The sequence below is a fragment of the Polypterus senegalus genome, chromosome 2 (genome assembly GCF_016835505.1).
Source record: "Polypterus senegalus isolate Bchr_013 chromosome 2, ASM1683550v1, whole genome shotgun sequence".
NCBI lineage: Eukaryota > Metazoa > Chordata > Cladistia > Polypteriformes > Polypteridae > Polypterus > Polypterus senegalus.
In genome coordinates, this window is record NC_053155.1 from 200,112,735 (window position 1) to 200,139,237 (window position 26,503).

Sequence of the window (26,503 nt, forward strand, 5' to 3'; positions counted from 1 at the left end):
GGGTGAATGTTGAAGTGTATCAAATAATGGAGTGGCATCCAGTGTTGATTGCTGCCTTGCGTCCAAAATTGCACCTTTATAATCATTAATGTGTTTTCAGAAAATTGATGACTGTGAAAATGTAATTTTCATAGCAGGAGCTCAGTTTCTGATATCATTATTATCATTGGGACAACTTATTGATATGGTGAAAATTTTTGTGACAATAGACATGCCTGGTCAAATAAGACATAAATGCAACCTTCTCTAGCTTCTTCTCACAGTATTTCAAGACATTTCCAGACCAAAATGTAGTCCTTTCAGTGCATTTTTTTTACTTCACATGGTTTGTTTGAAGGTATCTTCCTAATGAGCAATTCTTGATTCAACCTCAGTAGGAGGCCCAGGGTCCCCCATCATACAACACAAATAGCTCCTCTATATCTGAATGGACAGTAGCTGTACTCCAAGGTCCTTCATAGATTGTCAAGTTCCTCTATCTCTAGACAAATCTCCTGTCTGGATTCTCTCTGAGCCTTAGAACAATTTAATATCCTGTCCCTAAAAACTGTCAGCAGGAGAGAAGAGACATATACTTACTGAGTTCCATTCCTTCTTTAAAACGATTTAACTTAAAGCAGTGTATACTATCTTAAACCTTGCTGTGCAAATGCAGAGACCAGGTGGTAATTCCCATCATCTTGTAGCTCCTCCCATGAGATGCCACAGTAATATCCATATATATATATATATATATATATATATATATATATATATATATATATATATATTAATCCAAATAATGACTAGAAGCTTGCACACTTTTTTATAAAGAGGCAGACTCCACATTACTCCTCCTGAATGTGTTGTTCAGCTGATAGCCTAGTCTTGGTTCAGGTATCCAAGCAGAGAATGCTGACAAGCATGGTCCATCAATAAATGTAACAACCTTTGAGTCCCTGTTTTTCAAAATATGTACCGTCACCGCTGTCCTGTCAGTCTTTAGAGACTGCCCCAACTAATCTAGACATCACTACAATAATCTTTACCATTCTGGATAGAACTCTTGCACCCTTGCCTTGTTGCTGTGTCTTTCTTAACCATGCCAGCAATCTCAACCATAGAAATTGACTCAAGTCCCATTAGATACTTCTCACACTGCTTGTTCTGAGAAGGTTATATCAACTAGGTTAAAAAATTCTTTAAGGTGCTCTTTTCAAATCTCATTTATTTACACAAGTCAGTTTTTCCCTAGCCTTCCTGAGAATACCTTGGCTAACACTCTAGTTATCCTTATAAAATCGATTGATAGATTGAAAGACCTCAGTTCAGGTCACTGAAAGCCATTGTCGTTGGCTTCAGTATTCAATCATCAAACATATTAGTGTAGTCTAGTTGTGTATCTATTTGTGTATTTGTGTACATGTCCTAGATGCTGGAAAGGAGAACCTTAACCCAGAGCATTGAAACAAGTTGAGTTCTCCTAAGTATTACAGCTATACTACCATATCCAAACACGTGTATGTTTGGTGACTCTAAATTGGTCTTCTATAAATGGATGTGTGTGTTCTGCAGTGGACTGTTGTCTCTTCCAGGGTTGGTTCTCATGTTGAACTTAGTGCTGTAGGGATAGGCACTAGTTCCCCACAACCCCAGAAAAGCAGATAAAAAATGTTACTACTTTTCGTACACAGAGTCAGAAATGCCTGTATACAGGGAGTAGCTAGTTTTGCCAAAATAAGTTTACTAGTGTCGGATTGCATAACAACTGCCAACAAGCTGTGCAAAGTTTAAAAGATTTAGTTTCACCATAGTCATGTATCCGGTGTTGTAAACAGAGCTCTTCACTGCAGCTAAAAGAAATATTAATTCATTAAAAGCAGGTTTGTTACCAGTGTGACGAAATAGAGAAACTGGATTTGGTCACAGTACTGCTAAGCCAGTAGATGAAATATTAGTAATTGGATTATAGCAGTGCATCTTGCATTTTAGTTATAATGAACAAAGCAGTGAAAAAATCTTCACAATAATATCCCAGTTTTTAATGGCAGTATCTCGGCAGAGGACTCGAGTGATTAATAGAATATTAATAAAATAGATGTTCAGCTTTGTATAAAAATGGCAGATAGAAATTGTAATGAAACCTTCCTTACTTCTTTTTTTATCTATCATAATAGTAGTTTGGTGGCACAGTAATTAGTATTGCTGCCTTGCAGCTTTAAAGATACAGGCAAACTTCAGACAGACCAGGCCCTAAAGAACCTAATTTGCCACCCCACCCCCCCATTTTAATGTTGGTTTTCTGTAAGTAGTTTCTTACCACATATCAAAGACATGTGGATTGGTTTCATTGGCAACTATTATTGGCTTGGTGTTCACCTTTGTATTTTTTTAAATATTCTTCAATTTTAGAGTACTTTTATTTTTACTCTTCAGGAGCATAGCAGTTTATTACAAGGAATGCTGTGGATGCAGTTCTATTACATGGAATGCATTAGTTACCAGCCTTTTGTGTTAGACATTTAATGGAGGTCATAAACACATCATCAATTATTATGTAGTTAATTTTATAGAACTCCATGTTATTTAAAACCTACTAACGTACAATGTGGCACTATAATCAGAGCTAAATTCATTCAAGATTACCACCTTAGTACAGGTTGAGTATCCATAATCTGAAATTCCTGCGACCAGAATTATTTTGGATTTTAATTATTTGCCTATACATAACAAGACATGTTTGGGGAACACCCTTGATCTAGTAGAGATATGCAGCCAAACCAGCTAAATGATGACTCACATGTATAATAACTCATATCACTGAGCAGTTACTATGTGCATTGACATGACAAACATATTAAACCTCAAAAATGATGATACGGTGTACAGACTATAGAGGATAATTCTGCTCATTTGTTTGAAGAACTTTTTTTTAAATCAGTTTATATAGACTACCTGTTGTCAATTCTTGGGGAACTGGCTAACAGGTCAAGAATATCTCAACCAAGTTTCAGCTCCATCATTCCCACTGTAATGTAAGCCATTAACTGACTGACAAGATGCTACATTTAGTTTTTGTATGGTATGGGTGTACATACATAAACAATAACATGTTTTTACCAACCTAAAAAGGCAATTTGCAGCAGTGTCTGGTTTACCTAATATAAATGAAGCAAATTGTTGCACTTAAAAGAAATAAAGGCACTTAGCAAGAATGAAACTGTTTTTGTTAACCATAAGTAGTGACATTCCATTGATGCATAGCGTAGATGTTACCAATTTGCTCCCAAAACCCCTACGCTGCATATTTAAACTGCCATGCAGCATCTACGTCGTATTCAGTTTTGCAGTGCTTTTCACAGGGTATCCTGAGAGTAATGGTGCTTCATGGCACTCGCTGCTTTATGGGCAAAGCCAATACTGGTCACCAGTCTTGTGTCCTAGTTTTGTAGCATGTCGTGGAGGACAATCTGCTAGTCCTGGCTCAGATTGAATAAATAAATTTGTAGTTGGCACATAGGTTTTTCACAACTACTCAGCAGTAAAAATAAATTAGAGGGAACACAGGTTGTGTCAGGACAGCACTTAAAGTTTTGGATTTTGGATCATTTCAGATTTTGGAATTTTTGGATAAATAATAATCGACCTATACAACATAACAGGCCTGGTTCATATAGTTAAAAACAAAACAAACTCTCATGTGTGGCACTGACTTGCCCATTTGTATTTTCTAGTACTGCTGTGGTGATTTACATGTTACCTAAAAGTTTTCTTCTGCCATATTTAAAATGAAAATGTAACGCTTCTATTAATACTCTTGAATCTACGTTAGTCTCTTAAACTGTCATAATAATTAGATAGTAAGCTTCTAACGCTTTTTTGTCCAAGAAGATCTTATTAAGCAAGTTTCTATGTTTAGTCTACAAAGACAATTTTTGGAATTTCTTTTATTCACCTTTGACATTGTTTTTACTGACTAAATGTAATCTAAATCTTTTGTTTTTAAATTTGCTTTTCATTTTAGGGATTGGTAATTGCAGGAATGGCTGACATGACTCGTCCGGCTGAAAAACTGAGTACTTCACAGTCTGCAGTGTTAACGGCAACAGGTAACACAAAGGGTCAAATGCACATATAAACTGGAAACTGGATAGTAACACTAAGCATTACACCATCACATCACTGATCTTCCATGACAGTATTACTGACCCAATAAACTGCCAAGATACACAATGTGCATTTAATGCTTATGTAAACATTCTAACAACACCTTCAATAGAGAAAAAAGATAGTTTGAAATAGGTGATTCAGCCATCCATCCATTTTCCAACCCGCTGAATCCGAACACAGGGTCACGGGGGGTCTGCTGGAGACAATCCCAGCCAACAAAGGGCACAAGGCAGGAACCAATCCCGGGCAGGCTGCCAACCCACCACAGAATAGGTGATTTATTTGGCTAATTTATATTTTTAAAGCTATGATATTAGTTTTTTGCTGCTAAGCTTGAAAGCACAAGGAATTAGTTGAATTTTACTTTGACCATCAGTTTCATATAAGTATACCATGTATAAATTATATTTACGTTTGGTGAATGGCTGAAGGTGGGATAACTTCCAAAGTACACTGTTCAAAAAAATTAAGGATCTCACAGTTGATCTCAATGAATGAAATATTCAAATGGAAAATCTTTACTGAGTAAATACTGTGTAAATCTCTATAGAACAAAAAGATACAACAATGGTCAATGAAAACCAAAATCACCAACCAGTTGAGGACTGGATTCAACATCAAACTGAAAATCAAAGTTAAAAATTGAAATGATAGGCTCATCCAACTTGTGCGAATGTCATCATGGCAATTAATACTGTGAATCAGTAATGTGTATGGCCTCCATGTGCCTACTATGTGCACTCCTAGCAATGTCTGGGCATGCTTCTGATGAGACGGAAGATGGTTTCCTGGGTTATCTCCTCCCAGACCCGGATCAGGGTATCAGTGAGCTCCTGCACAGTCTGTGGCACTACTTGGTGACATTGGATGCACCGATAAAAAATGTCCCAGGGGTTCTCAATTGGATTCAGATCTGGGGAATGTGTGGGCTAGTTAAAGGCAGCAGTGCCTTCATCATCCAGGAACTGCCTATGCACTTTGGCCACATGAGGACGGGCATTATCCTGGCAGTGGCTGTAAGGATTTCATCTTGATGCCTAAAAGTTGTCAGGATACTGGTGCCTAGCATGTGGAGGATTGTGCAACCCTCCAAGGTATGCCTCTTCAGACCATCACTGATCCACCACCAAACCGGTGGTGAATGATGTTGCAGGCTACATAACGTTCACCTTGACGTCTCCAGACTCTTTCATGTCTGTCACATGTGCCAGGTGTGAACCAGCTCTCATCTGTAAAAAGGAGAATGAGGCGCAAATGGTGGATCTGCTAATTGTGGTATTCTCTGAAGAATGCCAGTTGAGCTGCATGGTAATGGGTTGTGAGCATAGGCCCAACTAGAGAACATTGGGCCTTCATGCCACCCTCATGGAGTCTGTTTCTGACAGTTTGTTCAGAAACATGCACACCAGTAGTTAGCAGGAAGTCATTCTGTAGGGCACTGGCAATGCGCCTCCTGTTCCTCTTCATACAAAGGAGTAGATACCGGTCCTACTATTGGGTTGATGGCGTTCTACGGTCCTGCCCAGCTTTCCTTGTGTAACAGCCCATCTCCTGGTATCTCTTCCATGCTCTTAAGACTGTGTTGTGCAATCCTGGTGGAGCTGGATTAATTCTGCAACCTGAATCAGCTGTAGGTACTGCCTCGTGCTACCAGTAGTGACAAGGACACTAGCAATATGCAAAACCAGAGAAAAATCAGGAAGGATAAGGAGAGGGCAAGTGTCTGTGGCCACCACCTGTAAAACTATTCCCGTTTTTGGGGGTTGCCTGTCCAGTGCACCTATTGTCAAATTCATTTGTACCAGTACAGGTTGATTCACATTCACTTATGATTTATAACTGTACAGATTGATATCCCTGAAGCTTAATTGACTTGGTGTTAGACTGTGATGATTAAGTGTTCCCTTAATTTTTTTGAGAAGTGTAAATTTGAGACTGAGAGTAATTATTGTACATTTAGGCAATTGATATGAGCAGTGTATTGCTAGTGATAACTGGCAGAGTATATTTTGGCAGTGTATGAGTAATGTGTACCGGTTCATGTTTTGTTTTTTTCTTTTTCTTCCAACAGGATTAATTTGGTCCCGGTATTCATTGGTCATCATTCCCAAAAACTGGAGTCTGTTTGCAGTTAATTTTTTTGTAGGATGTGCTGGTGGATCTCAGCTCTTCCGTATTTGGAGGTAGATTTGAATTGCACTCTCACAGTCTTATATAACAGGACACAAATTGTAAACTGAAGATGCTCAACTGCTATTCTATTCATGTATGTCATGACCCTCTATACAGACCACACATTTAATCAGATGTAAATGACTTTAACTTCCTAATCATAAGCAGGCTAGTCAGATGTAAAAACAAAATCTATGTATTGCAGTGAATGACTTTTTATAAACCTTTGTGATCTTTTATAGCTTAGACACGATTCTACCATTGTAAAAATAATCTGGCTGCATCCATAAAGAATGGACCACAATAGATTGTTTCTAAATTGTACTGCACTGCAGTTTACTAAAATCATAAACGCATTGTTCAAACATCATTTCACATAAAACATGCATATTTTGATAAGAAAGTGCCATTTAAATCAAAAAATTACTTCTGTTTACATGACTGTTAACTAGAGATTTGATGGTTCCCAAACTGTTAATGCAAAATAATGTAATGTGAAGTTCTTCTCGTGATGAAATACTCCCCAACATTTTTGCAAAATTTGCCCATAACAAACTTCCATAACTTAATATAATCTTGTTTAAGAGCTATCATCTATCTTGCCTATTCTTTTTTTTTTTAATTCTTCAGACATGCCACCACTCACTTGCTTACTGTAAATGTCTCTTGCTTCAGATGAAAAGCTTCACTTGCTTCAGTCTTCCCTCATAAATAATCCCTTTAAATACTTTATTAGTTTAACTTGAAGCCGTGTCAGAATTATTGAGTTTTTAACATGATAGATATGAATCAATCACAAATTCACTGTTAATTCCCTATACTGGTTAAGTTTTTAATTTGATAGTTGTACAGTGTGTGCATCTTTTGTTGCTGTTTTTTTCCTTCTTCATGTTAGACAAGTCGAACATACAATAAGTGATAGATGACAAGTTTTCTTTCATCATAGAGTGTATAAGCTCATCTCAACATTAGTTTACATAGTCTATGGTAATGGATTAGCATCCATTAGCAGTATAACCTACCAAACCAAACAGCTACCTCAATTTGCACACAGGTCAATAAACTATTAGGATATTATAAGAGGTTTAAAACTATATAACATTACAGCATTTATTAGGTGTTGAGTTAACTGTCTGATCTAACCAAACTTGCTTGTATGTCTAACATAAATTATTGATTAGAAATATGGGAGCTTCTTCATGATCTGCCTTTTGTTTCACACTCACCTGAAACCAAACTGAGCATGTTCCATTACTACTACAGCCAACCACTGGGTGCTGTCTGATAAAACTGAAACTTAATTGGCTCTTTTTCTGTTACTGGGCTTTTACCAAATACATCTAATATGATTCAGGTTTTAAAAAGTGGTTGGTTAAATCAATCACATTTTTGTCCCTGAATCAAAGAGGGTGCTGCAATACTGTCCCAGAATGTTGTAAGCCAAATTAACACTTTGCAGAGGTATAAACTTATAATTGTAAGCCTTTGAACAGCTGCTGTTAAACGTAAAAATGAAAAGATATATGGCACATAAGATCATAAATTAGCCAAAGGGGGCTGTGGTCCATGTGAAAGGTGGACTCAAAAATGATTGTTTATCTAAGCACCTTGTGTTATCCGGCACTCACTACTTTGGACCAAAAGTGACAGGCAAAAGCAAATGTAAAAATTTAAAGGGGGGATATTTATAAAGAAAAAACAATTCACGTCTGTTAACTTGTTCAGCCCCCAGGAACTGCAAAAATTAACTTTAAAAGTCATAAAAGTCTTACGTTGTAGCATTCAAATGTTGAATTCCCCTGCGCTTAGTTATGGATAGACAAGTTCAAAAACTGTGTCTTTTAACTCAAATATTTTGTGATTTGCCTTCATAAAATGTGAAATTGTATGCTTCATTTTCTGAGCTTGGCTATTCAGTTTATGTTTTAATATCCTTGTTTTGACTTTGTTAAAATTCTAGTTGTGGACAAAACAATAAATACTTGATACAGTGTGCTTTATAGTCAGGCGTGCATTTGAAAGTAATGCTGCCAGTTATGATGGCCACAATATAACCTGTGTCCACCAAACTACACCAGTTACACTACAGATGTAAAAAGAGGGGATTGTGGTATAGGTTAAGGTGCCCAGTGGGGATATTTCAAGTTTCCACCCAGGACTGTGCCTCACTCATGCTTCTCACCCAGGCCTAATACCATTTTGAAGCATCTTTCTCCTTCCAAGCCTGTCTGTCTTTTATTTGGTACCATGGAAGCTGTGGGATTCAGCCTTGCCCTTTGTCACCCTGGTGATGTCTTTAATGTTGGCAGGCTCTCACCAGTTAGACACCCATTCTCAGGTGAATATGTAAAAAGTGCTTCAAGGCTCCTTAGGAGTGTAAAAATATGAGAGAAAACAAGATAAAGATTTGGAGCACTTCAAGTAATCAAACAGCAAAGTAACAGTCTTTTCAGAATGGAATCAAGATAGTGACTGATTCAAAGAGGGTGGCAGCTCCACTTAAGAAGTAACGAGACTGGAAGGGGTGGGTCCAGGAGCCCAGAAGTGACATTGTTGGGTCTGCAGGTCTTCTGATCAATAGGAGAGAAAGGAGGAGAAGCATTAGGCAACAGCACCAATCCTTGACTCAGTGTGGAATCACCGTCAGAGAAGCTTTCAGTTTGTCTCCCAAGTGTGCATGTGTAATAACATCAACCAGAATATTTAATAAGAAAATATTAAGAATAAAAGAAAAGTTTATACACAACTATTGCAGGTCTTTCATTAGCACCAATATTCTGCGTACAAGTCTGTAGGTAAAGCAACATATTCTCCTTAATCACGTGTATATTTGCAAAACATTTATTATGATCCATTTTTATTATTGCATTATGCTTTTGTACACATTGTCATTATTTCATTTTAATATACACTCTTAACTATTCATTGGATTTTTTTTCTCAAGTGAGTGCATCTCTTACTAATGAAACACATTCATCATTCTTTACATTTTCTTCTTTTGCCCATTTATTCTAAACCTATCATAATCCACCAGTAGTGAATATTGTTGTTTTATATGACCATAAATGTTCCCACAGAATATATGTGTTAGATTAATTGGTGATCCTAAACTCACTTGGTATCAGTTAGCACAGATGTGTTCAGAAATGTGCTCTGCAGTGGACTGGTCTGTGCCTTGGGCCAGATGTTTCCCAGAGTTGCTCTGACCCTTCACAAACCTGCATTGAAATAAACAGGTTTGACAAATGGTTTGACAAATGGGTGGATTCTATTTATTTCTTATTTACTGTTAATTTATCTCATATTATTTTCTTTTTCAGATATAACCAAGAACTTAAAGAATTAGAAAAAGATAAAAAAGAACAAGAAGCTTTAAAGTCATGAATATAGATCAAACAAGTAAAATCCAATCAAGGACTGAAAGGAGCTAAATTGTAAAAACATATTTAATATCTTTGAATAAACTGTCATGTGCCTTTCTGGGGTCTGGATTAGGATTTTACAGTCTCTGATTTAATGGAGGTAGTGTTACTTGTCAGTGTCAATTAAATGAGTATTGTTCAAGCTAAAATTCTGAACACTAAAATTACCTTTAGTGTTGAATACAATGTAATCCATATAAAAATCAATTTCTGTTTTATAGACAAACCATGAACTGTAGCTTTTGTCAATTCCTCATTTGAGTGTAAACCATACTGAATAATGAATTTATTAGAACTGTAAAGATGGTGCCATTCATTGAAGCTTGTAAAAACTGATTTTAGCTTGAACAGTGTAATAAAGATCGTTTCATAATACATTTTTAAATCCAGTGAGCACCTCTCATGAGGAGCAAAATAAAGGGAATTCTACTTCTGTAAGCATTATGAGTGGTCATTTTCTAATTAAGTGTTTGTTTAGAGGTGAAATGCTGAAGGTTTCCAGTGACATTTATACGTAAATTGGGCAATTAGCATAACATTTTTAGAGTTTGTTTTGATTTACAGAGTGTACATGTATTTTCTTTTGTTGCTCATAGGACACACTCATTATTTAGTTTAATTGATTTCATTTCACAAAGATCCTAAACATATATCATAACTGAAATGTTCATAGCTGTTATGGTATATGAAAATTTTATCTAAATTGCTGTGTTACATTTTGTCTGCAGATAATTGCCACCATATAGTCAGAAAGGAAAGTGTCACTGGTTAAGACATAAAGGAGATAATATAATATTTTATTTATATATTTATATAATATAATATATTTATATAATATAATATAATATATATATCTATACTAATAAAAGGCAAAGCCCTCACTGATTCACTCACTCACTGACTCACTGACTCACTCACTGACTAATCACTAATTCTCCAACTTCCCGTGTAGGTAGAAGGCTGAAATTTGGCAGGCTCATTCCTTACAGCTTACTTGCATAAGTTGGGCAGGTTTCATTTCGAAATTCTATGCATAATGGTCATAACTGGAACCTATTTTTCTCCATATACTGTAATGGACGTTAGCCCGATGGCCGTGGGGGGCGGAGCTGCGTGTGACATCATTACGCCTCCCACGTAATCACATGAACTGACTATGACCGCAGTACGTAGAAAAGAAGGAAGAGCCCCCAAAGAGCGCTGAAGAAAACCCAGAATACTTTATTCACGAGATACAAGTTTAATGATAAGACACGAGGTATAAACGAGACTTTGGATCACTTTGTAACGGAGTTAAAATTGCTGTAGCGAGAAACTTTTAAGTGCCGGTTGTTAGCTAACATTAAATAACATCGTGGACATCGTGAGATCACACGAGATAGAACAGGCACAGCTCAGAAGCTTCAATGCATGTACTCTGAGCGGCTCACGTGAACTAACTATGAACGCAGTACGCAGAGAAAGCAAGACCTCTACAGAGCGCGGAGAGTTTTGCTCACGTGAACGTGTCTGCAAAAAGTGGCGTTTCCTGCACTGCAAAAATACTACAAAAGTCTTTGAGACGCTGACTGCGCTTCTGCCTTAAGTGAAAGTAAACACTTTTAATTTTTTTCCCCTTTTCCATGAGCCCAGACAGCTGTAAACACGGGATCCTATTTCTAGACCGCGGCAAACTAATATTAAGGCGCGCACTTTCTTTTACACGTATACGATTATGAAGTCGTCGGGTCGGATTATGAAGACACGCACAGGAGTGGAGGACCGACAGTGCCATCCCGGACAGTTAATGGCAGGGCCGTCTCTCCAGTCTACACGAGACCCACCGTGACGCTCATATCGTCAGCGAAGACCTCTCTCTACACTATATTAAAGAAAAAGGCAAGTTTCCTTTCTTTACACCTTTTTTCCTTTTATCCCAAACCAAAGCCTTTCTCTCTTAACACTGCAGAGGACACAAAACTAATTTTCTTAAATTGCTGGTAATGCCGGTAAGGCACATTACCAGAGGCAGAAATTTGGACATTCAAATAAAAAATGTAATTTCTATACAACAGCTGTCGTGTAGCGCCTTTCAAAAGGGATCTACTACCGAGAGATTATCCATATACATTTTAGCTGCTGTTAGTACTACTTACCTCTTGTGTTACATCGTCTTTAAAATGTAGTTTACCCGAAACCACTCCAGTAATGCTCAATGTAGCTTTACTTCTTAAAACGTTAATGTTTTACTGTTTAATAACTTACAGACTACATTTTATTATTTTTCCCTTGCACTCAGTGACCAAAGCTATACACACACATATAGACACACACACAGGTATGTATATGTGTGTATATATATATATATATATATATATATATGTATATGTGTGTATGTATATGTGTATATATATATATATATATATATGTATATGTATGTATATATATATATATATATATATATATGTATGTATGTATGTATATATGTATGTATGTATGTATGTATGTATATATATATGTATGTATATATATATATATATATATATATATATATATATATATATATATATATATATATATATATATATATATATATATATATATATATATATATATATATATGTATATATATATATATATATATGTATATATATATATATATATATATATATATATATATATATATATATGTATATATATATATATATATATATATATATATATATATATATATATATATATATATATATATATATATGTATATATATATATATATATATATATATATATATATGTATATATATATATATATATATATATATATATATATATATATATATGTATGTATGTGTGCATATGTAGATATGTATATATACTGTATATGAAGATATGTATGTGTATATATCTGTGTATATGTTTGTATGTATATATATATATATATATATATATATGTGTGTGTGTGGACTCAAACCGATTATAACAGCAGCAATCCAAGCTGTGAGAAAACACTAAAAAGGAGGCGTGTCAGGCGTCGTGGTACGTTTTCTGATGCAGCTAGACGAAAACAACTTTGTGACGCTGCAGCCAAATACACAAAACAATTACTTTGACAATCATGTTACGTTATTTTCAAAATGTTTCCTTTTCTTTTTCTTTACTTCTTTAACACACTACTCCACTGCAAAGCGCGGGTATTTTGCTAGTTATATATATACTAGTAAAATACCGCGCTTTGCAGCGGCGAAGTACTGCCTTAAAATTTTTATTAAGAAGAAAATTAAACCTTTTTAAACTGAGGGAAAATATACCAATAATTATTTGTTAAGGATCTCTTTGTATACCACATTGTGAGTTCAGCCCTCCGGTTGTAATATGACCAAGCTGTGCGCTGAGCTTACTCTTGAGCATGCAACGTACAGTTGGCCATGTGAACAGTAATCTTTTTTCAAATCTCACTGCTTGGATTGCTGCTGTCATAATCGGTTTGAGTTTCATGGTTTGTTTCAATTACGACAGTTCGAGACATTCGGCATTTGTCAAGCGTTGTAAGTATACAACCGGTTTCATTGATAACTTCACATCCAGCATTTGAAAGTTTAAACATTCATAAACATCAAAGTGTCCACTACTGAAATCGTCACCTGTGAATCTAAGATGTTTAAGAGGCATAGGCGGTTGTCGAAACGTGTAAAATATTTGGCCATTTCGGTACACTTGAAAGCAACAACCGAACAATTCAGCGGCAGCCATCAACTCACATGCAGATTCATAGGTGAAGGGCTTAAGCATTTCACTCTTATAGTGCTCCTGTGTAGTATAATGATCTCCTGTACCGTCATCAGTCCACACCTTGAACCTGTCCCAGTCATTCAATACATAAGACACAATATTCCTCCGGATATCAAGAGTGAGCCTGATATGGCCGTGCAATATGTAACAAAGAGAATGGAATTGGTAGGTGCCATCTCCGGGCATGGAAACCACTCGGTAAGTGACAGTTCTTTGATCGATGGCGATCACCTCGATAGACATGTTAATGGGGGTACAGTTGGAATGATAAAGGAAATGGGTACCTGAACAATGTAAAGTAAGTCTAAAATACCTACACAATAACTATAATCGTAATAAATGAACAATATAACAGTGGAGAAGCCGTGGATTAAATAAAACGGCTGTAGTTATCAACAGGGAGACGTGAATCCCGTGGCGAAGCAAGGAAGGGAATGTAGAGACTGGAGCGACGGATGGCCTTATATAGGCAGGCAGCCAGCCAACAACGTGGGAGGCGCTGGGATGGGGGACCCAACGCCACCTCACACGGTGACCAAGCTGCAGGCTATGAACGTATATATGTACGTAAGTAGGATTCAGTTAGCGTTGGGAACCCACGTACCAAATTTCTTGAAGATGGGCCCATAAGTAACAAAGACCGTTGAAAAGTTCAATATGGCGGCCGACAGTGGCATCATACCACCGAAATAAGTACATACATTGGTTTCGGTTAGCGCAGGGAAGCCACCTACCAAATTTTGTGAAGATGGGGCCATAAATAATAAAGTTCAACATGCCGGACGTTGTCGACCGTTATGACCGTTACACGTAGAATTTCAAAAGGAAACCTGCTTAACTTTTGTAAGTAAGCTGTAAGGAATGAGCCTGCCAAATTTCAGCCTTCTACCTACACGGGAAGTTGGAGAATTAATGACATTGGAAACTTCAATATGGCGGCTGACAGTGGCGTCATGCCACCGAAATACGTACTGTGACATGTGGCCGGCTTGTCATCCCGGCCAATACCCCCAGGCCAGCAGATAGAGCCCTCCCTGCAGTATGGAGGTGCCCCGAAGACCAGCAGGGAATCATGGATGCTGTTGTTTTTATCCTCAGCCCTGCTGGATACCTCAGGGGCCGCAAGAGGGTGCTGCTGGGAGGACCGAGGACTCATTTGTGCTCTCTGACCCAGAAGTTCGTCATAGGAAGAGCGACGGGCTTCCGGGGTGAAGAAAATAACTTTTACCTGACCCGGAAGTGATTGAGGATCACATGGACTGGGGATTGAGAACACTTCCGGGTCAGGGAATATAAAAGGACTATGGGAGCTCCCAGACGGCGAGCTAAGCTGGGTGGAAGGGTGGCAACGCGTCTGGGAGCTGGAGGATTTTTACCTGGTGTCTGGAGTCGTGGACAGTGGTGTAGTCGGCAGGATACTCCAGCGTCTATTGCGGAGAACCTGAATAAAAAATTTCTGTGGGCAGAGAACCCTGAAAAGACGACGGAGTCAGGAATCGTCACAGCATCGGCAAAACCCAAAAAAAACGACTCCAAAATGGGGAAGAGGAGGGGCAAGCAAAGCGACAACGCTAGAGGGGAGTGCCTTAGGTGCAATGGCCGATGCTCGGGAGGAGTCAAGGAGAGGCCTTAGAAGTCCGGAGAAACCTCCAGGAAGCAACGATCACTCTAAGGTACGTGTCGGGAACGACATTAAAAATCCTTTTATTGTTACTCACTTTGTTCCGTGCATGTACCTTGGAGATGACCACCTGGAGGCTCCGAGGGAAAAAGGAGACTGCCCCGAAGACGACGGCCTGCTCCTTTCAAAGCCAGAGCACCTAGGAGCCGACTTCCGCATGACGGTAGCCGAGGAGGGACACGGCAACAAACTCGGTGCTGGCTGGGAAGGAGGAGGACCGCGTCCCGCTGTTTGCGCCTTCGAACCCGAAGGAACGGATTCGGACATTCCGAAGGGAAGGGGGAGGCGGCGAGCGCTCTCACCCCACAAAAAGGTAAGGAGGGTCGGGAAATGGCTGATCAGGAAGTCACAAAAATAATAAAGACAGACTGCAGCCTGCTAAAAGAAGCGGCCCGATCCTCAACCTGTAAAGTAAAGAACTCCAAGTCCCAGAAGCCTCCACGAGACACTCCAGAGCACGTGCCAGAAGCGGACGTGTTCATTGGCTCCCGGCCGGCAGGAATGACTAACAAGGAAGTAAGTCTCCTGCCAACCGAAGTAAATAAGATTGACTTGCGGGAACTCGAGTGTTTGAACGAGCCCATAAATAGTTTCTTGCAGGTCCTGACGACCATTGAAAAGATCATCGGGGAATTGGGAGCTGCAGCCAAAGCGCCGTTGGAGAAGGTGCAAGATTACGTGCGGCAATTTGGTGGGGAGCCTCCCGTGTATCTTGATGTGGTGGTACAGGTATGTGAAACTCGTACCGTATATAAAACAAGAGGGACGCAGTGTAATCCAGGCCCGCTTTTAATAAATAGCGGGTGCCAGTACTCTACATGCCCTACAAGAGAGGCTGGTATGTTAACCGAGTGGCCGGCGGAAGGGTTAATCGATCCGGGGCAGCTAGACAGTGCTGACTCCCGGAGCGAGGCGGCCCTTAAGACGCCGCCACCGGTCATTTATAAAGTAAAAGGGGTGCAGACAGTAAAGGGTCTCTCTTCATTCAATAGAGAGACCCAGACTGTATATAAGCCCCAGAGGAAACAGGAGACTTCTCAAATAAAGCAGGAGTCTCTTGACAATGTGGAAAAGGGCCTTAAGAATGTAAAGGCGGCAGGGGAATTATTCCCAGCAGAGAAAGGGGCGGCGCCAGAAGTACCTAGGGGCTTCAAGTCCCACAGATAGAGACTACCAAGGGGACTGCAGCTGTGCTATGAATGCCGCAGACCGGGACACGGGTGGAGAGGTTGTCCTAGGAGGGCAGAAAAGCAAAATATTTATTTTTACAATGTTCCTCCTAGGTTTACACGGGAGTGGCAACTGCATCGCCGGGACCCGGTCTTTGGATCTCCTTGGGGGAAGATGTCCCGTGTGGGACAAGACGCGCAAAACCTTGGTTTTCCGCTGGGGGGGGAATACTGTGAGATGTGGCCGCCAATACCCCCAGGCTGCCAGATGGAGCCCTCCCTGCAGTATGGAGGTGCCCCGAAGACCAGCAGGGAATCATGGACGCTGTAGTTTTTATCCTCAGCCCTGCTGGATACCTCAGGGGCCGCAAAAGGGTGCTGCAGGAGGACAGAGGACTCATTTGTGCCCTATGACCCGGAAGTTCGTCATAGGAAGAGCGACGGGCTTCCGGGGTGAAGAAAAAAACTTTTACCTGACACGGAAGTGATTGAGGATCACATGGACTGGGGATTGAGAACACTTCCGGGTCAGGGGATATAAAAGGACTATGGGAGCTGGAGGATTGGTTTATTGTGAATAGTGATTGTTTATATGACTATTGTGGTGGAGAGAGTGCTTTGTGCACTGTGGCAATTAAATAAAGTCAGAATTTGGACTTTTACCTGGTGTCTGGAGTCGTGGACAGGGGTTCAAGGGAGCGAAAACGCCCCCTATCTACCACAGTACGTACATCGGTTTTGGTTAGCGCAGGGAAGCCACCTACCAAATTTCGTGAAGATGCCTTCTACCTACACGGGAAGTTGGAGAATTAGTGACATTGGAAAGTTCAATATGGCGGCCGACAGTGGCGTCATACCATCAAAATAAGTACGTACATCGGTTTCAGTTAGCACAGGGAAGCCACCTACCAAATTTCGTGAAGATGGGGCCATAAATAAGAAAGTTTAACATGGTGGATGTTGTCGACCGTTATCAACCGTTATGACCGTTACGTTTAGAATTTCAAAATGAAACCTGCCTAACTTTTGTAAGTAAGCTGTTAGGAATAAGCCTGACAAATTTCAGCTTTCTACCTACACGGGAAGTTGGAGAATTAGTGATGAGTGAGTCAGTGAGGGCTTTGCCTTTTATTAGTATACTAGCAGAATACCCGCGCTTCGCAGCGGAGAAGTAGTGTGTTAAAGAAGGTACGAAAAAGAAAAGGAAAAATTTTAAAAATAATGTAACATGGTTGTTAATGTAATTTGTTTTGTCATTGATATGAGTGTTGTTCTCATATCTATCTATATATATATATATATATATATATATATATATATATATATATATATATATATATATATATATATATATATATATATACCAGCTTGGCAGCGGAGAAGTAGTGTGTTAAAGAAGGAAAGAGAAAGAAAAGGAAACATTTTGAAAATAACGTAACATGATTGTCAATGTAATTGTTTTGTCACTGTTATGAGTGTCGCTGTGATATATATATATATATATATATATATATATATATAGCAAAATACCCGCGCTTCGCAGCGATGTCATGTGTTAAAGAAGTTATGAAAAAGAAATGGAAACATTTTAAAAATAATGTAACATGATTGTCAAAGTAATTGTTTTTGTATTTGGTGGCAGTGTCACAAAGTTTTTTTCGTCTAGCTGCATCAGAAATTGTACCACGACGTCTGACACGCCTCCTTTTTACTGTTTTCTCACAGCTTGGATTGCAGCTGTCATATATATATATATATATACTGTGACGGACAGCCGGGTCCCATGCCCGGCCGGGACGCCTCTGATGCATACGTCCCGGGGGAGCCATCATGGACTTTGCAATACCTCCCGGGCGCTTGGGGCAGTCTCCTGGCACTGGATTCCTCCTCAATCTCCCCCGTGGCTCCATGGGACATGGAGTCCACCACAGCAGCCCGGTTGGGAGATGGGGTGGCCGCTAGGGGGTGCTGCAGAGTTCCAGCCACCACACTGGACGGTTTATCAGCCCCACCCGGAGGTGCAATTAAGACCAGCTGGTCAGGCACCTGGATCACTTCCGGGTGGGGCATAAAAGGGCCTGCCTCCCAGCAATCGAGGCCAGAATCGGGAGGAAGAGGACGAGGTTGCCTGGGAGGAGTGGTGGAGCAGGAAAGTGTGGGTTTGTGTTTGGCTTCTTTGTGTTTTGGACTGTGTTTGGGCTGTGTGGCACGGGGAAGACGTGTCACACAGCTGAAGAAAAATAAATATTTGTGAGTGTGAACACGTGCCTCTGCCTATTCTATGCCGGGTCGGGCGCTATAAAGCGCTTGTTTACACTGGCGTAGTCGTGCGGATCCCGGCCCGTCCATTTGGGTCGGAACCTGCGGTTTTTACTCTTGCTGACCCGGCATAGCGGCGCAACAGCGCCGGGGCACGGTTCTCGCTCAGCGGCGTTGGAGCGCGCCCCGACGCAGCTACAGGCAAGCAATCGGGCAGGACTGCACAGCACAGCGCACTGAAGCGCGCACGCGCAGGAGCCGCAAGCCAGCACACGCAGTACAGCGCCGAAGCGCGCGACACGCGGCAGGGGCCGCAAGCAGGCACGCGCAAGCCAGCGGGGACTATCCAACCGAAGCCGCCGAGGAGCTGCTGCAGGCGCTTTTGTCATGGGGAAGAAAAAGCCGGGCGGACACAGAGGCCAACTGGCAGACGCCGCCACGCTAGTCCGCCGCACGGGTTGCAACCGGAGGTAGGTGACGAGTTGCGGGTATGTTTTTCCGCCTGCGGGTCATCCTACCTCCTGGACGCCGAGGGGCGAAGCACCCGGTGCGGGCAGGGGGACGAGTGTCCATGGCGTGACGACGGAGCCAGCTCGGGGGTGAGCGAGGCGGAGCTGTGTCTTTCCCTCGGCTTGAGCCAGCGGCTGGCGGAGGAGAGCCCGGACGAGCTTCCCAGCGCGGCGCCCTGCAAGTGGGGCAGGAGCGGCTCCGCGAAACAGGTAAACGGGGACGTGTGTCAATCACCCGCCGAGGAGGATCGGCAGGCGGGGATGACGGACGCCCTTCCTCTCCTCCAGACTACCCGAAGGGCCCTGTGGGGGATCCACAGGGTCTTCTTGGCACGCGGTCGGCGGAGGGCGACACGGAGAGCCCAAATCCACCGCCGCCGCCACTATTAATGTTTCTTGGGCTGTAGGGGAGGTGAAGTCCGTTGTCCTCGCCCTACAGTCCCTTTTACAAGTTTTTCAGGTCCTGTCGGAGGCGAAGGAGGGGCTGGAGAAGAAGCTCGGTATCCCGTCGGGGCCCTGGCTGAATGGCCGTGACGGCGGGTGGCCAGCCTCCCACCGGCAGGACAGAGCGGTGCAGGTAAGTGAAGCCGCACCGCAGAGAAAAGGGGCGGACGCGCGGCAGCAGTGTTGCTTAGTACTGCCTGTCAGGCGGACCCGCCCACCACACGAGAGGCTGCTGTGATGACTGACAGCAAGGCGGACGAGCGTGCGGGGAGGCAGCAGGTGGAAACCGGCTGCCAAACAACCCCGCCCCGACCGCTAGCGCCAGTCTTGCGGCATTCCAAAGGGACGAGGCGGTGCGGGTCCCTCCTTTCTCATAGGGGACTCAGACCGCCAGTGCGACCCAAAGGAAAAGGGGGAACCGGAAGAGGAAACCGGAAACCCCGTACATAGAGCAGGGTATGCCTGACGGCTTGGAGCCGGGGAGGGCTGCACTGCAGAGGGGCGAACTGCTACAAGCCCTCCTCGGAGGCGAAGGGCAGATGTTCCCTGCCTGCTTCCGCATGCAGAGGGGCCGTACTGGAGGGAGTCGGCGGTGTTATGACTGTGGCGCGTGGCCATGTCTGGCGGGCTTGTCCCGAGGGACGTCGGGGCAACGCCCCCAGACCTGTTTATTCTGTTTTACAGGCGCGCAGCCGCTGAACCAGGAATGCCGACTCCCCATCCTGGAGAAGACCGGCCTCGCGGGCAGGCCGATGAGCCCCACAAGCCTCATCTGAGGGAGGGGCCATGTGACGGACAGCCGGGTCCCATGCCCGGCCGGGACGCCTCTGATGCATACGTCCCGGGGGAGCCATCATGGACTTTGCAATACCTCCCCCGGGGCGCTTGGGGGCAGTCTCCCTGGCACTGGATTCCTCCTCAATCTCCCCCGTGGCTCCATGGGACATGGAGTCCACCACAGCAGCCCGGTTGGGAGATGGGGTGGCCGCTAGGGGGTGCTGCAGAGTTCCAGCCACCACACTGGACGGTTTATCAGCCCCACCCGGAGGTGCAATTAAGACCAGCTGGTCAGGCACCTGGATCACTTCCGGGTGGGGCATAAAAGGGCCTGCCTCCCAGCAATCGAGGCCAGAATCGGGAGGAAGAGGACGAGGTTGCCTGGGAGGAGTGGTGGAGCAGGAAAGTGTGGGTTTGTGTTTGGCTTCTTTGTGTTTTGGACTGTGTTTGGGCTGTGTGGCACGGGGAAGACGTGTCACACAGCTGAAGAAAAATAAATATTTGTGAGTGTGAACACGTGCCTCTGCCTATTCTATGCCGGGTCGGGCGCTATAAAGCGCTTGTTTACAATACATACATACATACATACCTTCATAACTATATATATATATATATATATATATATATATATATATATATATATATATATATATATGCCTATCTACATCATATATACACACACATACATACATACACACACACAAATTGTATGTATGTGTGTGTGTGTGTGTGTATATATATACACATACATATACTTGTGTGTATGTTTGTATGTGTCTATATGTGTGTCTATAAGTTTGGTCACTGAGTGCAAGGGAAAAATAATAAATTATAGTCTATAAGTTATTAAACAGTAAAACATTAACGTTTTAAGAAGTACAGGTACTTTGAAATTACATTTTCTATGTGAACGTTCAAATTTGTGCCTCTGGTAATGTGCCTTACCGGCATTTAAAGAAAATTAGTTTTGTGTCCTCTGCAGTGTTAAGAGAGAAAGGCTTTGGTTTGGGATAAAAGGAAAAAGGTGTAAAGAAAGGAAAGTTGCCTTTTTCTTTTATATAGTATAGAGAGATATGCTCGCTGACGTTATGATCGCCTTTTGGGGACAGTCGCGGTGGGTCTTGTGTAGACTGGTGAGACGTCCCCGCCATTAATCGGCTGTGATGGCACTGTCAGTCCTCCACTCCTGTGCGTGTCTTCATAATCCGAGCTGAGGACCTCATAATCGTGATACGTAAAAAGAAAGTGTGAATCGCCTTAATATTATTTTGCCGTGGTGTAGAAAAGGGGTCCCGTGTTTGTACTTGTCTGGGCTATAGCGCAGGGGGAGGATGAAAAAAATTAAAAGTGCTCACTTTGACTTAAGACAGAAGCACAGTCAGCGTCTCAAAGGCCGGCACAGCTATGCTTGCGCGCTGGCTGCTCGACTTTTGCTGGGCAGGAGACCCCAGTTTTTGCAGACACGTTCATGATATCAAAAGTCTCAGCGCTCTTTGGAGGTCATTCATATATTATATATATCGCAAAATACCCGCGCCGCAGCGGAGAAGTAGTGTGTTAAAGAAGTAATGAAAAGAAAAGGAAACATTTTAATAATAACGTAACATGATTGACATTGTCATGAGTGTTGCTGTCATATATATGCCTGCCTAAATAAGTCACCCTCGCTTTGCTCTTACTTTTTTACCGTTCATTTAATCATGGCTAGTGGCGGAAAAATTATAAAATGGAAGGAGGATGGCTTTATCAAAACAATTATTGATGGCGAATCGATTATTCATAAAGCTTGAATTGGTGATCTGTTTTTCTGTGTTAACCTCATATTTTTCATACTTCTTCTCAAACTAAGGTGGTGCGAGGGTAAAATGAATCGGGATGCTGATCAATGTAATCGGTGTACCAGGAAATCATGCATTGACAAAAGCTCCCTTTGCTTGTAATGCAAAGTGTGATTAAATGCATTATTTTTTAACGCGTTATGGAGCACATGCATCGAAGCTTCTCAGCTGTTCTTGTGCTAAGAAAAGGAAAGATTTTAAAAATAACATAACACGATTGTCAATGTGACCTTTTGTAAGTAGTGCCTGGAGGATTCAGTGTGTAGAAACTCTAGAGACAGCGTGTGTATTAACTTGTGGATTTTTCTGTGAGTATTTGGTGGCAGTCTGACGAAGTTGCTTCGGAAGACGGCGTTAGCTGCTGAGCTCAGCTCAGAGCGAAATGAGATGAATGGGAGGGGAGATGATGACGTGACTCCCCCACCCGCCTTAACTGTCAATCCCCACAAACACAGTCTCGGAATTTGCATAAGCACACCCCTTCACCTACAATTTAACTTAGTTACAAAGTGATCAAAACTCTCGTTTATATCCTGTGTCCTCTCATTAAACTTGTATCCCGCATTACCTGTGGGCATGTGAAACGCCAGTGGTAGCCTGTCTATGAACTTAATTTAAAGTTTAGGTTTACACCTTGCTTTCTTTCTGAGGTAGCAGCACTCATGAATATGGTAGTATATGTCAGTCGCTCGCTTCTTATTTTTTCGCTGCCTTCTCAATTATATAATGCATGTTTTCTTAAGCGCTTTTTGGAGGTCTTCCTGGTTTTCTATGCACTGCGTTGACAGTCAGTTCACGTGATTACGTGGGAGGCGTGATGATGTCACACGAAACACTGCCCCCCCACGTCATTCCAGCTCAACTCCATTACAGTTAATGGAGAAAAATACCTTCCAGTTATGACCATTAGGCGGTGTGGTGTGAAACTATTTGCCCCCTTCCTGATTTCTTATTCTTTTGCATGTTTGTCACACAAAATGTTTTTGATCATCAAACACATTTAACCATTAGTCAAATATAACACAAGTAAACACAAAATGCAGTTTTTAAATGATGGTTTTATTATTTAGGGAGAAAAAAAAATCCAAACCTACATGGCCCTGTGTGAAAAAGTACACGGGCAATCCTAGCACAGAGAAACGATGAAGTCAAACAAATTAACGCCAAAAATGTCGAACGGTTACATGGCAAATTTGTTAAATGCGTATCAATATACTATGCTGAAACAGTTGGTGGAGAGTGTGCGGAACATGAAAAACAACTTACAATATCCCAAAGAATATCTACAAACATTAACACCATCCGGTCTCACACTGGCCAAATTACTGTAGAAAGAAGGATGTATCCAAGACAGGTAATGTAGTACATCTCCCGCAGTTAACATTAGACACCAAAGGTGACCTTGATATACCATTTGTATTAAAACGTTAACAGTTACCTCTTAGAACAGCTTTTGCAAAGACAGTAAACACATCTTGGAGCCAAACATTCGAAAAAGTTCCCCCTAATTCTCTACAAGATGCTGCTTGGATATTTTATGGGTACTCCAGTTTTCCCTCCTACATTAGGCTAATTGCAAATCTATGTTGACATTAAATGAGTTAGTGTAGATGAATGCTTTAGTGTGCCCTGATACTATGCCCAAGGTTGGTGCCAGCTTTGTGTGTGATGCTGCCTGGATAGCCACCCCACCCTCTAGCTGAGCTCAGGAATTGCGCTGAACATATACAAATGCTGCTGTGATTTGATAGTGGATATGAAATGCTTTTATTAACAAAATAGTAAACATGTAAATTGAGAATACTGGAAATCTGAATGCCTTGTGATTGAACTGCTTGTTTTTAAAAAATATTTTAACACATAAATACATTCCTATATTTTTGTAGTCACTCATTTTGCTCAAATCCAAGTTCAATACTTAACTGTTACATTTACACTTAGATAGATAGATAGATAGATAGATAGATACTTTATTAATCCCAAGGGGAAATTCACATAATCCAGCAGCAGTATACTGATACAAAGAAACAATATTAAATTAAATAGTAATACTTATTCTTAACCTGTAACAGTTCATATTTATAGCTACATTATCTTAGCTTCCATTTGTCCTTGCCATTTGGAGAGAATGTTTTATCTGTATTATCCTGTTTTGGTACAGTGTTTGATTGCTCCTAAAATAATCTTCTCAAGCTTGGTTAATTCAAGACCCAACAGGCTGAGCACCATCACAGCAGTACTGGATTTTAAGCAGCCCTGGACAAGACTTTAGTCCTAGCTGAATGACTATTTTCCATTGTGGGGTGCTTTGTTTTGTGAGTGGTGCATAAACTACCTTTCATTGAGTTCCAGAGGTCCAACTGTTGCTAGTATGTCTATATACAGTATGTACAGTATACATAGATAGTCATTCAGTCATTTTCTAACCCACAATCTTATCACCGGTTGAACAACACACACACACACACACACAACCCCCAGCCACACGCTAGAGCCAATTTAATATTGCCAGTATACCTAACCTGCATATCTTTGGACTGTGAGAGGAAACCCATGCAAATATGGAGAAAGCATACAAACTACTCATAGGTCTCCTTACCACTGGGCCACCCAAAATAGATGTATGTATACATATTTACATTTCTGTCATTCTGGCAAGTACACTTTGTTGGGTGTATTCAACATAAATGTTTGTGATGAGTCATATTTTGGAATGCATTTTGTAATGCATGTAGTAATAAATTGCATTGCATTTTTCATTCCAACATATGGTGCATCATAAACATTAGTGTTGCTGTTGAGCATCCTACACAAAATGCAACATAACTGAGGCAATGGAAAAACTGAGTAAATAAATACAGTGCTAGAAAAAAGTATTCACCCCATCCTTGATTATCTCTATTTTTCTGATCCTCAAACAAATTTAGTATAATACAAAAGACAAATTAGGTGTAAATAATACACAGTTTTAAAAAAAATCATTTGATTTATTGAAGGAAAAAGTTCACCAACACCTACATCACCGATGTTAAAAAGTAATTGCACCCTTTGTCACTCAGTCAATGAATGAATTACATTTCAATGATAACAAGATAAAATAGGCACACCCAAACTTGATTGCAGTCAGCCCTATTGAATCTAAACATCACTTAGACAGAACCTTTCCAGCCAGGAGAACTTAGCTGAAAGGTCTCAACAAGTAGCACACCATGCCTCAATGAAATGAAATTCCAGAAGACCAGAGTAAAAACATTTACTGAATTATATCGGTTGGGAAAGGTTTACAAAGCAATCTCTAAAACCCTGTGACTCCAGTGAACCATTGTGTGAGCTGTCATTTTCAAATGAAGAAAACTGGGAACAGTGGTAAATCGACCCAAGAATGGCTGGCCAAACAAAATTACTTTTACAAGCACATAGAAAATTCTCCCAGATGAACATCTACGAAACTGCAAGTCTGTCTCAGCTCAGTTAATGTCAGCAATTGTGATTCCAACATTAGAAAGACTCTGGTCAAAAATGGTGTTCATGGGGGAGTTGCAAGGCAAAAACCATCATTAAACAAGGAACATAAAGGTTTGTCAAACATCTGCCAAAAAACACCTCGATTACCCCCCAAAACTAATATTGTGATTCAAAAGTGGAATGTTTTGGACTATGTGGGTCAAGCTAATACGGTTTTCCACAATAAGAAAATCTTGCCCACAGTCAAACATGGTGGTGGTCCTGTGATGGTGTGGGGATTGTTCATGGCCTGAGTGACTTTCGTATAATTTAGTTATTTTTCCAGAAAATACTGAAGAAGAATGTTCATTCATCAGCATCATGATCTGAAGCTAGGTTATGCATCAGGACAACAATCCAAAGCACAAGAGCAAATACACCTATGAATGGCTGAAAAAAGAAAATTAATGTTTTGGGGTGGCCTAGTCAAAGTTCTGACTTGAACTAATGGAAATGGTGTGGCAAAACATTAAATGGGCAGTTCATAGTCAAAAAAGACTCAAATGTGGCTGAAAAAAACAAGTCTGTCGAGGAGAGTGGGCCAAAATTTCTCCACAGTGATGCCAAAGACTTGAGTTACAGGAAACATTTCATTATTGCTGTTAAAGGTGGTACAATTAGGTATAAATTTTAGGGGAGCAATTATTTTTCCCTGGGGTGAGATAGATGCTGGTGAAGTTTTTTCCTTCAATAAATCAAATGATCATTTCACAATTGTGTATTGTGTTTACTCTGGTTGCCATGTGTTATAATAAACCAGTAACGGCACGATAACGTGCAGTAAATACACTTGACTTGAGCATTCATAGTT

General features: G+C 41.1%; 1 protein-coding gene across 1 annotated transcript in view; it reads left to right on the forward strand.

Annotated features, from left to right (window-relative positions):
- The window catches only part of mpc2b (mitochondrial pyruvate carrier 2b), a 28,821-nt gene extending 18,640 nt beyond the window's left edge, over positions 1 to 10,181 (forward strand). Inside the window, exons 3-5 of the mRNA XM_039745176.1 lie at positions 4,004 to 4,088; positions 6,221 to 6,332; positions 9,642 to 10,181. Of these exons, the coding sequence (XP_039601110.1) occupies positions 4,004 to 4,088; positions 6,221 to 6,332; positions 9,642 to 9,705 (261 nt within the window). The 3' untranslated portion in view covers positions 9,706 to 10,181. The remainder of the gene's footprint in view (positions 1 to 4,003; positions 4,089 to 6,220; positions 6,333 to 9,641) is intronic.
- Positions 10,182 to 26,503: the final 16,322 nt, after the last annotated feature.